Consider the following 15,733-nt stretch of genomic DNA (forward strand, 5'->3'; position numbering starts at 1 on the left):
GTGTGTGTCTAGGCTACATGTCTGCCTGACCGCTGCTCGTTTCCTCTTAATTCTCCGACTCACATGTGAAGTAGCAGATCAGAGTGAAGCTAATAAAAATCAGGTGACAGTTGAACTTCCGCTCAGACCTCTTAATAAAACGACTCTTAGCTCGCCTAAGCAGCGATAGACTGTGAAGTATTAATGAGAGTAGGCTGTGACTGAATGTTTATGCATGTGTTTTAAGTTCACTGTATTCTGGTTTGACAGTACTGTAATTTTATGAAAAATACATAATATGTGTAATACTTTCAGCCGCTAGTTGTTCACACAGACATTTGAGAACACCTTTAATACTAGATTTTATTACACAAATACTTCTTAAGCAACAAATATTCTTTGCAAATGTGAAATAAAGTTCTGCAGCTGTATAAACACATTGTGCACATGTGAACATTTCTTTCTCAGTTTTTGTTTTCGATTTTTTTTTTTACATGCACACAAAAGATGATATACAACTGAAGGCTGTGAAATTATTTGTATCACTTCACCAGCTCAAAATATTAACACTTATTTGCTTCTGTAAACAAGAGTGATTGGATTTATTCCTTGGTCCATAGGCCCCAGATTAAAGGCCATTAAAAGGTAAAAAGAATACATTTGTGATATTAAGATAACGGGACATAGACATAGTTTCTCATGAAATATGTTTTATTTCAGGAGCAGCTGTGAGGACACGGGTAAATGGGCAACGCCATCAGTTGACGACGGAGGTCAGCAGAAAATATCGATTACTTCATTCACCTTTGTAGCTGCTCCTTCCAAAAAAGTGGCCATGTGTACGCTTTTATTTTGAAGGCAGATCGTCCGTTTTCCTGTTATTGTTGCTTCTTAACGGTCCTCATGTTGACGCGACTGACTCCCCGACCCACCGGATCTCTGTTTCCATATGACCGGGCTTTCATTCACAGCGGGGCTCACACACATGCTGCAGCAGTCCCTCTGTGGAACAAGCAGCTACTGGACCCTGACAGACAGACAGACAGAGAGACAGACAGACAGACAGACAGAGAGAGAGAGAGAGAGAGAGAGAGAGAGAGAGAGAGAGAGAGAGAGAGAGAGCAAATGAAAGAGTGTTATCAGAAGGAGAGGGGAGCGCACACACAGGAGGGCTTTTTAAATGTCTCTTTTTATGCTTCTTGGATCATAATCACTTGAGAACTTTGAAAACATGCACCTTCTGGGAATATCTGTTTTACTGGCATACCTCCTCTACACCAACCTCGCCAGCGACTTCAGCCACAAAGACTATTATGATTACTACGAGCAGGAGCAGATGGACGAGCCGGTAAGTTAGAGAAAATAATCAGCAGGACTTGTATGAAGTGAAGCTGGATTCACACAGCAGCAGCCCGCATGTGCCTCGATATTTCACCTGATTCTGTCAGTGAGAGGGGCTCACAACCGCACAGTCAACCTAAATAAGTATTAATAAGTGGAAGAATTGTGGTAGGCTAATGCAGGGACCCAAAGTTGAGGTGCAGGGACCACCATGCTACTCTTGATGGGGATATCTTTCTTTCTTTCTTTCTTTCTTTCTTTCTTTCTTTCTTTCTTTCTTTCTTTCTCTCACTCACTTTTAGGCCTGTGGGGGTTTATCTTGAGATGATCCCACTTGACAAATTTAAGTCAGACGCCAAGTTGTGGATGGAGGAGAGACATTACAGAAAAAAAGGAATAATTTGATTTCAACCTTACTTGTCCTTGTCATTAGAGGGCTTCTGCAGCTAAAAGTCTGGAAATTCAAAACAATTCAAAACAATTGAATTGTCCAATTCAAAACAAACTGGGAGGTGAATCTGAGGACAGCCAGTGAAACCACAGTGAAACCACTCCATGAGGATTGTTCCAACCTCAACAGGTGTGTCGCTGATTTGATGTAAATTCATAGTGTATTTGTTAGATTATGCTGCAATACACTGTAGAGTAAAATAAATTGGGTAAATTGGGTCAGGGCATCTATAACAAACATTATTGCTACAATAATTTAGATAAAGGCCATAAACATCATTATAAACCCTGGCATTAGACACTCCACTTAAACCTGGTCTAAACAGTCTGTTCTGTGGATAGTTCTTAAGTTAAGAATCCAGTGCTAATTTCATTAAAAGTTCGGTTCTACTCAACCTGTTTCACTATCCATACAAAGTGTGGAGCACACACTGGAGGTGTGGGCTTTGAGAGAAGTGGGCATTTAGAAGGCACGTGTGCAAGTTAAAGTCTTTTAGTTGCATTATGGGAACTGTAGGATCCAGCACTTTAGAAGCTTGAGTCATACAAAGGACTAAATGTCACACTGTCTATGCTGCTTTGATTTGAACAATTCTTTTTTTTAAACCTTTCTTTCTTCAGTCCCATTACTTTGTTATAATGCAATATGAAATCACTGGTTTACTCCTCATTTGATTAAAGCAAGACAACACATCCTCATCCCTACAACAACAACTGAATAGGTCAATTGTCAGTGTCTCTCAAAAACACGTATAGCACCATTCCTAAAACAACATGACTGTTGCAGCGTACCAGTGACAGGCGCTCTGGACCTTTGTTGTATGCTTGGAGTTTGGTTAAGTTTAGGAAAACATTGTGGTTTGGCTTAAAATAACTATGATACTTATGTAACTTCAGTTTCAAACGTACCTACGTTACGTACATAATTTAAGTAATATAATGTACCTGATGATACTTAACTGTTAGTAAGTTTAAATAACTCACTGTTGACTTTTGGTTTCACACTGTACATGAACAGTGCTCTCCTGAATGAAGGTCCTGCGCTGTTTGACCCAAACATCCATCCCCGTCCCTCTCCCTCCATCACTCTTCATACTGCTTCGCCTGACTTCCCCCTTTGCTGCCATTATTATTAGTACAACCACTAGAGGTCACCACCCAACAATAAACATAAATATGGATCATAATGAGCTGCTTTCACAGACGACCGATAATGGTTGTTTTTGTTGCGCTAGATCAGAATATAGACACAAACTTGTGACTTCATCAATGGGTAAACTCTTCAGCTACTGTAGATAGTCATTCATTTATGCATCAACGGGATGTTACATCAATGAAATTGTTACATTTGTGTGCTTTACTCAGAATTATGAACATTTTATGCACCTTTAACCCTGGGAAAAGTGCTTATATCCCTTTGACATGAACAAATATCCTGAGAAAATATAGCAGTGCTACCAGAAAAAAAACATATTTTGCAATGAGCCGTCAAATTTGGAAGAAAAACTACAAAGATATGTAATGTAGGCAGGACATTTTACAGATTAAAAATAAACTTTATTGTCCAGAATGACATTAGCGCACTAAAACAGCAAACTTGACTGTGACTTTAACCATTGAAAATTACCCCAAGCATCTGTTTCTGCATAATGTTATGTAAAAACAAAGGTTTTTTACATCAGATACACCCACACCAATATAACAGTGAAAAGATCAGCCAACTGATATATCAGTCGGGCTCTACACAGAATGCCCTGAAAAAGTGGTACGTGCCTTGGGAATGTTCAAGAAACCAAATGCCACAAATCTGTTCAAACATGGCCAGAAAAAAAAGAAGAAAAACCCACCCCAAGTGCCTGCACTTTCCCCCTCACACAGTTTTATATTAATACACTTTCCAAGTTACATTTCCCGTGTGTGTGTGTGTGTGTGTGTGTGTGCGTGTGTGACTTTGCACAGTCAGAAACAAAAGGCACGTTAGTAACAGTCGGTGCTCCGAATGAAAAGCTGAAGCCAGATCTCTTTGAGTGTATTTTCCTAACTGATTGTAATCATCTGTTCTGGTGCACAGGATATCATTAAAGGTTTAGCCTGAGCCTTTTCTGCTGAGCCTCAGGATGTGAGAGGTCAGGGACAGAAAGAGATACACAAACACTGATTCTGTCTGTCACATTATGAACTAGCTGTTTATTGTTTTACACACAGAAGGTAACACTGATATTTACTGGCTTTTGTTAAATGGTGATTATCCATCTGTCGAGTTTAATAATAAGAGTTGGATTGATGCACCATTGAAACATACTTTTCTTTAATGTGATGCCAGCACAGCAGATTGAATTGAACCAACTGCTAAAGAAACTGGGCGAGAGAGGAAGGGAAGCAATGAGAGAGACCAGTGAACATTTTCCAGGGGGGAGGATTAGAACGGAGTGTTTTCAAATTAGCCAGAGAAAGGAGCCAATGAAGGCAGGTGTCACAGGGGTCAAGTGTGTGTGTGTGTGTGTGTGTGTGTGCGTGCGTGCGTGCGTGTGTGAGGGGGGATAAGTGCTAAGCAGTAACATGCAGCCATTTGATCATAGCAGACTCTTAATTGGAATGATGAGTTTTTTCTCTCAACTCCTGTCCTCTACCTTTAAAGCCCTCATTTATTCTGAGGAATGTTAGTAACAACTGAGACTGACTCATCTCCACTGTCAGGTGAAAACCTTGTATAGTTGTCAGGTGTCTAAGGATTTAAAAAACAGTTGTATATTCTTACTTGAGCATGTTGGAGATAATGCAGTGTGGTAGGAATGAGGTTTTTAAACAAGCATTTAATCTGCTTCCAACACTTGATTTAGTGTGTGGTTCAGTCGGTTTTGTTCAGCTTACTGCTGAAAAGATCTCAGTTTGAAGACTAAGTCATCTCTAGCCCTTCTCTAAGCCTTTTTTGATTAAGTGTGCACCCAAACACAGAAATTGGCGAGTGATAAATGACAGTATGTGATGCTTGCATATCCATTTTATTACAGGCTAAATATCTTGAATCAAATAGCACAGTATTTAAGGTTAATGATCCAAAGCTTAATGTCCCTGTCTTACTCCATTTGTGGCTTTAGTTTAATTTCATTGGTTGAAGACAGTTTTTATTCTAATTGTCCACATTGAAACAGACAAAGTTTAAAGGAACACTAGATTAATTTTACACATCAAATCTGTTTACAGGTCTTGGACTGGATTGACACTAGATCACTAAAATGCAGGTTTTCCCATTCATTTCAATGAGGGTAGTCCATTTTGGCTGCGGCGGTGCTGGCTGCAGGGGGCTCCGAAAAAGAAACGCAGTCAGCTGCGGCGAAAAAGACGACTCAACTTTCGGAGAAACGCAGCGCGACGTCACGTTTCAGTGGCCAATCTCATAAGCTGGTTATCTGACTGGCAGCATGAATGACTGAAAACACAGCGGAGTGTAATGTAGTGTGTCATGTGTATTCACTCAGTTTGGCTGTGTGCACCAGTTTATAAAAAAAACCTTTATTTCATCTGTGGATGCCGACAATCACTGTAGGACCGGCATGTTTAACCTACTGAGGCAGAGGCATGACCGCAGATCAGAGGCAGAGCAGAACGGGTCAGTAGCAGGCAGGCCCGGTTCTAGGCATGGGCACGGGGCGGCAGTGCCCCCCCAAATGCTTCGACTGCCCCACCACCAAACCGATCCCGCTTCATTCCGAAAATCAAAAAAAAAAAAAATAAAAAAATTATATTCAAATATATAATATTGTAATTTATTCCCATAAATGCTGCTCAGAGTTATCACAGTCCACGGCTCTTCTGCCAACAGAGCCGGGGTCTCTCTCTCTCTTGCACCGTGCATACAGTCAGTAGCAGCTTCTCTCGGTTAGCATCACATTAGATACAACGGACACTCCAGACAGTATTAGCCACAGGCTTGTTAGTTGTTAGCATGCCTGCTAGCAACTGCTAGTAGTAGCATAGTCCCATCGGCAGCTGCAGTAGAGTTTGTCTCTGTCCCGCTCCGCCGCATGGGAAGCCTCACAAGGGCAGGCTACGTACCGGTTGTGAAGCGGGTTTCAACTTTCAACCCTTGCTGGCCTGCTGTTAGTCCTGTTAGCCCGCAAGCCTCCCCCACCCCCGTCGACAGGATTAAACAACACACGTTAGTGATTTAAAATTTAAAAATTACAATGCCAATAACATTGTAGCTTCACATTTAAATAGAAAATATTGTAGTGACTGGAGGAGTACCAGTTACGGACAGTGAGGGCTAGGTGGCGCAATGGCTCATGGGATGGTAATGTCAGACACTCATGAGGCTGTTATTGTTTAGATATGTGTCGTTTTATTACTTTCTGTACATGTTCTGAGTGTTGTGGTTGTGTCCTGTTATGTTCTGAGTGTTGTGGTTGTGTCCTGTTATGTTCTAAGGATGTGTGTTAAATTAACAAAAATATAAGTTTTACATTGTGCCACCATGGCCGAACATGATATAGCGGGTAATGACGTTCATCAAATGTTTGAATTGAAGGGGTGTGTCTAATGTTAATAAACTTGTATTGAACTAAAGGGGCTGTTCCGTGACATAATCTTCAAATAATGCTCATAAAGTGAAGATTAAAACCAAGAAGTTGTTGACCACAGGCTTAGTTTTATTCGTCAATCTAAAAAAATATTCAGTAGAGCTTTGTTGTTGAAATCACGGATAATCGGCGATACTAACGTTTGGGTTGATATCACAGGCTGGTAGGCATAAAAAACATCATCCCTGTGGCATTCAACACAGTAGCATTTGGTGACCATCAACATTTCTTACTGCCCCCCCAATCAAGGCAGTCTAGAACTGGGCCTGGTAGCAGGGCATGTTATCTAGCATGTCTGAAGGTGACAGAGGGCCACAACGGACATTTCTCTGTGTAGCGTGATGTTCCACTAGTGGTCGCTCTGTTTGGTCTTGTGCCCCAGTTTAAAACACACAGTAATGATCTGCCTCATCCTGGTGGTTTACTGATATTTTAAATGCATTGATGAGGACAAACAATCACTAGTAGGACCAGCACGCTGGTAGCATGACAACATAGCAGCTTCGCCTTTCAGCAAACTGATCAGCACGTCACACACACCATGGACTCCCACCATGGACACCACTCCCACACTGCCACACAAACCTGCACCAAAACACTGCACCACTGGTGTCCAATTGTGACACACTACTGCATGTGTAAAAAAAGTTTCACCTTTTGTGCCTCCAGAGGGAGCTGTGAAGTCTGATAAATGTTCTGAGTCAGCATCAGTTTTTGTTGAAGGGTACATTACGGCCAAATCTCTGGCTAAACTGATGACAGTCCAGTTGCATTGTGGGTAATGTAGGCAGCAAATTTGATATGAAGAGGAAATCAAGGAATATAAAGACTGATTTCTCTGGTTTAGCTGCATGGATTTTGATACTTAAGAAACTAAACGGTTCAGTCAGTCCGGCCATGTTATAGAAGTGCAATGCAAACTCGGGGTAGCACTCTTTTAAGACTAATATACTGTAGCTTCCAGTCAATAGCCGCGTTTCCACTGCAGGAGTTCCTGGTAAAAGGAGGGGGTAGGAACTTCTACAGGAACAGTCCTCTCACTCGGCCCTCTCAGTGGTCGTGTCTCCACTGAGTTTCGATTGCCGCGTAATCGTTGTGCGACAGTTTCGATCATGACGTCACCCAGGCGGGTCACTAAACAACAACGACCAACAACACAACAACAACGAAGAAGGATGGACGGAGCTGAGGCGGTAGCCGCGTTTCTGGTTTGTGTGTTTGTGCACATGGCGGTTGATGGTATGAACAATAGGAGAAGGCGTCTCGAAGAAGATTTGGAGAAAGCTGAGAGAGCAAGGGAAGAAAAGAGACAAAGGATTCTTTGGAGAATTGCTTTGTTGGAGCATTCCTTGGCTGAGGATGCATTTCGGCGTCACACACGAAGACGAATGGTAAGATACTTTTGTTTAATTCAAAACCAAGCGCATGTTTGAACTACAGTCGTGTTTTTACTTTAGTTTCAATCATTAACTTTAATGCAATTTACCGTGTTACAGGTTATTTTCCAACGCGCGCGACGTGCCGCTCCTATTGTTTGGGCTCACAAGAGAAGTGACGAATGGTGGAAAGTTGTGGTGCCGATCTTCTCTGATGACCAGTGGTTGCAGAACTTTAGAATGTCACAGGAAACCTTCCGGTATTTGTGTGAACGTGTGCAACCAGCGATGGAAAAGCAGGACACGAATTTTCGCCTCTGTGTGCCCCTCCAGCAAAGGGTTGCTATAGCAGTGTGGAAGCTGGCAACAAATACAGACTACAGGAGCATCTCCCACCTGTTTGGAGTCAGCCGCTCAACTGCCTGCAAGTGTTTGAAGGCCTTTTGTTCAGCTGTAGAGAATATACTGTGGCCTGAAGTTATCCAGTTTCCAGATGCAGCCACACTTCAAGAAATGGCAAATTACTTTGAAAATAGATGGGGTCTGCCACATTGTGTCGGTGCCATAGACGGATCACACATCCCCATCTTAGCACCACAGGAGTACCACACCGAGTACTTTAACCGAAAAGGCTGGTATTCTATTGTCCTGCAGGCTGTGGTGGATGGCAAAGGATTCTTTTGGAATGTTTTTGCAGGACTCCCTGGCAGCATGCATGACGCCAGAGTTATGCGCAGGTCCGGACTCTGGAATATGCTGGACACTGAAGGCAGGTTCTCAGGACAAACACGTGCTGTTGAGGGACATGGCTACTATATACTGGGTGATGCTGCATATCCTCAGACCAGCTGGCTCATGAAACCCTTCATGGACAATGGCCGCCTCACAGCAGAACAGACAAACTACAATGTCAGAGTTAGCAGGGCTAGAGTGGTGGTGGAAAATGCTTTTGGACGGCTAAAGGGCAGGTGGCGCTGCCTTCTCAAAAGAAATAACTGTAACACAGACTTGGTCAAATCAATGGTGATCACATGTTGTGTGCTCCACAATCTGTGTGAGAGCCACGGTGAGGAGTTCAGAGAGGAATGGGCAAATCCTGTTCACCTCAACCAGCCTGATGCACCGCTCCCTGATGGGTTAGATACAGGTGTAGCAGCTCGTGCTGCTCTTATGCGCCACCTCAACAACCCTTAGAGTTGTACAGCTTACTGTTGTGTTAGGGTTAAACAATACTATTAAAACAATGTAAACTACACTGAGCACCAAGAATACAAATGACTGTACAAAGCTTTTTTTAAATTTTTATTTATTGTGTTATACTTTGCTTTAATGCTTGTTTATATTTTGCCTTGAATGTGCATATTATACATCTTTTATGGTTTCTCTTTTATAAATAAACACACGAAAACCAACTGCTGGCATTCAAACTTGTTTTATTTTTAAACACAGCAATAAAAATGTGCAAACTTTATACATTGTGGGACAACAGAATGTGCAGAGGAGTATAAAGTGCAGAAATATCAGAATGAAATAAAAGTCTTTAGTCCAGAGGAGGGGGTTCAGGCTGGGACCGTGTTTTGAATATGGCCCCAAACATGGCCAGAAGCCCTTGCTGAAACACAGCCATTTGCCTTCTTGATTCCTCAGCTTCCTGCCTCCGCAGCATGTATTCCCTCTCCCGTGCAGCAGCAGCCCGCTCCTCGTGTTCTGCAAGTTGTTGGAAGAGGAGTTTGCGTTGCTCTCTGGCCTCCCTCCTGTTGTCCTCCTCCATCTCCCTCAGGGCATCTAAATGGAAGTCCCTTTTTCTCTTTCCTGTAGAAAAATAAAATAGAAAACATAATTAGATTGGTGCCACTCTTATCAGAACACATAAGTTTAATTCAATTTGTGTCTAGCTTTTTTGGTGAATCTGTTTGTGTTTACAACAATATCCAAAACGTGGAAATGAAAACCAAAGTATGTGTATTTCAACTAAGGTGTATCAGCTCACACTGTGCTAAATAACCTGTAACTTTATACTTACTGATGCATTTGGATGCCCCAGAATGACGAGGGGTGCTGCAGGAGGGTGGCTCCATAAACGAAACCTGTGTGGTCTCCAAGTGTTGTGCTAAAACACAAAAACATGGACACACATGAGAAACATGCATAGTTTTCAGCACAAACACACAAGCAAACAGGCTAGTCTTCTTGCTCCCACAGGTTAAGTGCTGGGCTACGTGCTAGTCGTTGAACAATAGGCTAACGTTAGCATCCTTAGCTACGCTACCGAGCAGAAAAATCAAAATCAAAACATGTGGTCATGCTGTTATTACCTGTAGACAAAGGCACATAGGGACTTATCATCGACGACTCGCCAGTGCCGTCCTCCGGAGCTGTACTAGAGGACAAAGTCTGCTGAGACTGTGGGGCTGAGTCCTTTGTTGCTGGGTTTGCGGTGTACGACGGTCGGTGTCCCAGGATGGCGTCTAGCTGACCATACCATTTATTTATTTTTCGGTCGGAACCGCTTCGGTTGTTGTGGTCTTTCAGCTTCTTGTAATCCTGCTTGAGTTTTTTTTTTACTTTTAACGGCATTGTTTTGCGGTGTGATGGATCCCCAGTGTCGAGGTGCGCTGATATGTCCTGATATATTTTTTCATTTCGCCGCGATGATTCAAGCCCCCTCTGAATCTCCTCAGTGCCGTAGACGGCAATCAGTGCCTGCACCTCGTCGTCGGTCCATTTGTCTTCTGTTTTCTTGTTGTTTACAGTGGCGTCTGCTAGGCTATTGCTCCCCTTCTGCTGGATTTTAAAAATGCCGATTGTTTTGGTGCTTTCTGATGGCGTCAGAGCCTGCTCTAGCTTTAGCCAATCAGCGCCGGGTTAACCTCAAGCCCCACCCAGGAGGTTTTCAGGGCAGAACGGAGTAGCTACCCTGGAGTAGGTACTCCGTTGGACCCCGTAAAAGTTCCTGTAAATGGCCCTGTGGGGGAGGTTCCTGCAGTGGAGAAACGCACCAACGGGGCCTGCCACTGGGGGAGAAAACATGGAAGTAAGCTAACGGACACATGGCCACCAAAAATCACTGGTCAGCGTTGCCAGATTTACGATAGTTATTGTACTTTTACAATAGTTTTGCCCTGTGTACAGTGTACGATTGATAATGCCAAAATTGCCATAATGTACAATAGTTTGACCATTTTGTGATACTTTGGTTAGTTGTTTGGTTGTAGAGTACATTATCTTATTTCAATGAATTTCCTGCGCGGATAGCAAAATATGGATCCTCCATCTCACGTGACCTCTTTCCAGCCAATCATGTTTGGGTGTAGGTTTAACATTTCCCATCTGGCAATGCTGTCACTGGCTAAGGGTATTATTGCTATATATTAACAAATTATATTAATTACACACAAGGAAATTCTGTGTATCCAGTGAACAGACTTCACCAACTGCTGAGGGAAATATCTGGCTCCTACATGTAGTTGCTAAATGCTTCACTATGTTCACCAGTCAGTTAAGGTCTTTTGCCTGCAGGGCAGGCAGGGTACAGCAGGTTGAACAGTGATTATTTGGTGTACATGATTGCCTCCAAAGGTTTATGATAACATCTCAGACTCACTACTATAGTACATTTTGCAGCCTTTGACAGCTTTCACATTAATCATAGTCACTTGATTTTATGTTTATATCAAAATATTGATTAATTGGGGATAATTAATAGAGTGTACCACTTTGGATATTGCAACTATATTGCAGTGTTTATTATATTTCCATTATTTCTGCAGCCCTGTTGATTGGTGACTCTAAATTACCTGTAGGAGTGGTTGTCGGTCATATATATATTAAAGCCTTGTCAACCTATCCTGGGAGTTCTAGACAGCATTAACCCCCAATCAGAGATGTGATATGATGTGTATGATGATTATGACTACAGGTTTTCACAGTGAGTGTCTAGTGGGCCAGTCCATTCATCTATACAATAGTCGGTTCAGCGTTGAATATTTCCTCAGTTACTGATCAGTTAGACATGAATTTGACAGTTATCATCAGTGGGGCAAAATGACAACTTGTAAACAAGATTTATGATTTGGATACTCTTTAACATGTATATAATGTACATGTATATAATATGTATATTTATCGCAAATTGAATCAGTGCTATTCTGGGTCTCTATGTGCAGTCCATTATCCTGAATAAATCAGGGGAGCTTGATCCCTAAAAATATCAGTATTAGGTCTAGAAGAACCTATGCTCCTGTTCTGACAAGGATAGGCGGTACTGTATGTAACACATCAACATACTAAATCAACTTCAAAGTCAGTCTAGGCCATGACTCACCTGACTTGCTACATTTGGCTTCATAAGGAGGAAAAATCCCCAGTCAACATCTCCGGTGAACCCTGTTTAGTACCATTTGTCTTCATGACTTTTCAAGTGTTTTTTTTTTTTTTAACCTTAATGTTTTCATTGGCTTTCCACACAGTTTTCTTTTTGACTCACAGGATCTGCTCCAGAACATTTTTTTTTGCTTCGCTGCTTTGGGATTTTCAGAGGGTAAGACCTATCAACCTAGCAGTCCTGCACCAAATAGTATTTCAAAATAACAGTGTTAGTGGGTAATAATACTATTTTACGGAAATGACTGCCATCCAGATGGAAGGGATTTTACAGTGAATGCCACAAGTTTAGACAAACACAATAAAGTACTTCAAGGTTAATTTGGTCATATTTGTTGTTATTGGCCACTTCTGCAGGTTTCGGTGCATTTTTTGAGACCATGTTGGAGCTTTCACCTCAAGTTTGAATTTGGTTTGATTCAGAAGTATTTCTATAGTCATATTAACACTGTGTGTTACAGACCTGACTATGACTATTGCACGTTTCCATGCAACACCTCTGCAACCAATGAGCTTCCCTTATGTGTTTTGGAGGAGTTGGAATAGGACTGACTCGGTGGTTTTACTGTTCATTCATTTTCAGTTATGGTTATGTTTAGGCAACTCAAATCATATAATGAGGGTCAGGAAAAGATTGTGCTCGGTTAAACATTGAAATACTAGGTGGTAACTTGAGCCAGACGACCGAACACAAACCATGACCTTTGGTGTCAAATGTTTTGTACACCTAACCATTCACCTCAAGCTCGGTCCAACTGTTTGCCCTGGTTGTAAAAGGTCAACTCACAGACCTGCAGTGGGAATAAATGTTGCAAGTGAATATAAGCTGCAGCATGTCTCCTCTTAAACATATTTGTAAATATAGATTTATTATATCTGATTGTAGTTCAACAAGCTATAAACACAAAGCAAAACAATCTAGCACCTTATAAAACTGATATAGAAAATGCATTGGAAAACAGCTGCCCACTGTATACAGTATATTTAGTAGACCTAGAGCAACGGTTGTAGTCATAGTTTCTAGTATTGTAGTATTGTTCGTTGCCACTGTACACATGCAAGACCAATAGACCAATGCTCTGTAGTGATGTGTGATACCACTGATTTTCCTTCCCTTCCCGATACCAAATTAAACCCAGGCTGTTTAATTGTCGTTGATACCAATACGATGCTGATACTTTGTAAACAAGCTTGATAAAACAGTATTCTGCACTTTTAAGATGGGAACTCCAGTTTAAACATCGACTCACGAACTGAAGCCTAGACAGACATGTTTCTGTTTCCCAAGGCCAGTGATAGTGATAGACATCAGCAACAGCTCCCCTCTCTCTCTCTCTCTCTGTACCTGGATTATACCTGCCAGTGCCAAAGGACTCAGTGATTGAACTCTGTCTTACCTTAGCAGCACCTTTCTTCTCATCTTCCTCAGACTACAGCTGGATAACTTCATTATATTCTGTATTGTGAATACAGATACTTAACAAGGTTTGTGGTGTTTCTGCATGACCTCACAGTCCTCACACACACACATCACATACTCATCCCATCACATGAGCCAGCTCGGTGGAGCAGGGGTTAGCACTGTTGCCTCTCAGCAAGATGGTCCTGTGCCTTTCTTTGTCGAGTTTGCATGTTCTTCCCTGGCTTGCGCGGGTTTCCTTCGGGGACTCAGGACCAAGGTTCTGGCTAAGACCTGGAGTTGGTCCCCAGGTGTGTACGCTGCGCGCTGCTCCCTTGGGATGGGTTAAATGCCAGTCTCACCATGTTGTACATTGTGTGATATGTGACATAAATAAAGATTCTTCTTCTCATTATTATTATTATTCTCAACATTAACTGTCTGCCAGTGGAGCCTTACATAGAGACCCAGAGTTCACATATGACTATGACAGGTGAAAGTAGTAGCTCCTATTATTTGAACTAGAACCTGTGATAGCGTAGTTACTTTACTGTGTCCTTCATGATGATAAAGCACATTTATTGCAGATTACTGAGCTTAGATATCAATCTGAGAAATGTTCAGAATTGGAAGTATCGATTCAGATCAAATTCCTGATTCGGTCTGACTGAGGCCTTGAAGTGGTGATTGGTTCTAGCAGGGCTCTGTAGCAAGACAGAAAGTTTCCAACCGTCATGCAATCTGTTGATGATCCTGAACTCTGAAATAGACGAATGGATGTGGTGAAATACTCGATATAACACCAGCATCTCTCTCTCTGTCTCCCCAAGTCTGTCTCAATGTCTCTCTCTCACCCTTTATGGGCTTTTGTTGCTCCATAACTCTTTCTTCATCACAATGAGGATGACTAAGAATAGAACAATATCAATGCCTGTTTCTTTTTTTTTTTTAGCCTTTATCCTGACCCGGTCGCCACATTATCTCTAAGTTTCTATTTATTCTCTGTGTAACTGCTTCACTCCCTCTCTCTCCTTCTCTGTCTGTATCTCTCGCCCATGTTTCACAACCCCCTGGAGTCTGCAAAAGAATGTGGTTTGTAATTAACTATCATTTCGAAGGAATTTTCTGTTATTTCTCTGTGGACAGTCCAGCATAGTCCACTGCTATGCCTAAGAGTTTACATACGTTTCATTAGCTTAAAAAATCAACCTTGTTAACTGTCACTCTAAAAAATGCTAAATGTTCTCCCAGATTCAAATAGAAGTAGGTGCTATGTGCTACTGTTGAGCATCTGTGTGGCTACCTTATAGTTTCTGGTTCAAAAGGTAATATTAACATTTTATGTAGCAATTTAAAAAAAGATGCTGACAGGTAAAGGCCTTGACAATTGTTCAAGAAAACTTCTGATTAGATATGAATACTGGGAAGATAAGAAGTGAAAGAAGTAAACAGCACATTGAATACAAGAAATAGCTGTGCTCCCAATGTGTAACTGGAGTTAATGCTTTCTAGACAAGTATGCTGATGTTTGATATCCAGTGTGACAGTTAAAGGATGAGCGTCTGCACCAGCCTTACCTTCAATCTATGCAAATGGCCGTGTTTCTACATCAAAGTATAAAGCAAAGAATCTTCAAACACAGCTCTGTGCTGCAGCGGGGGCTTCAGACTGAAACTAGGCTCACATGTGAATCCCTCTCATGTGATCTCATGTAGAAGCAGACGTAAACAAAATGGAGATTAGCGTGGTGCAACAATCTGCCGTAGTAATGTGCTGCAGTGAGAAAAAAAAACAAAAGCAGAAGGTTAGACGAGCCTGAATGACTGGGGAGATGTGGTCAACACAGGTTTTCTATTCTTCAGCAGAAACTGGAAGTGACATTTTAAGTTTCTGTCAACAGTAGTATTAGGGTTGGGTACCGAACTTTGGTACTATTAAGAGTACTAACTAAATTACATCAGTACTACCGAGTACCAGTTCACATTAAGTCACTCTGTGCCAAATTTAAAAAGTAAAAAAGATAAAACGATCTCGATCATTTTCATGATAAAATTTTCCACAATAATGATGATAAATTTATGATATTTATTTTCAATAGTTATTTTTGAGTCCGTTTTCCTTTACCTAGAAAACACTACACCAACAGCCAATCGCACAGCAGAGAAACAAATGCATGTGGTTGATACCTGTTTCCGGCCCCTCCCACTCACAACAACTCAGAATGA

The 15,733-nt window shown here is 41.7% G+C and overlaps 1 protein-coding gene across 1 annotated transcript in view; it reads left to right on the plus strand.

The window, feature by feature from the left end:
- Nucleotides 1-1,084: 1,084 nt before the first annotated feature.
- vegfc (vascular endothelial growth factor c) overlaps nucleotides 1,085-15,733 on the plus strand; it is a 91,106-nt gene continuing 76,457 nt past the window's right edge. Inside the window, exon 1 of the mRNA XM_084341755.1 lies at nucleotides 1,085-1,327. Coding sequence (XP_084197881.1) covers nucleotides 1,211-1,327 — 117 coding nt within the window. The 5' untranslated portion in view covers nucleotides 1,085-1,210. The remainder of the gene's footprint in view (nucleotides 1,328-15,733) is intronic.

The sequence above is a fragment of the Pagrus pagrus genome (genome assembly GCF_965226575.1).
Source record: "Pagrus pagrus genome assembly, chromosome: 2".
Lineage (NCBI taxonomy): Eukaryota > Metazoa > Chordata > Actinopteri > Spariformes > Sparidae > Pagrus > Pagrus pagrus.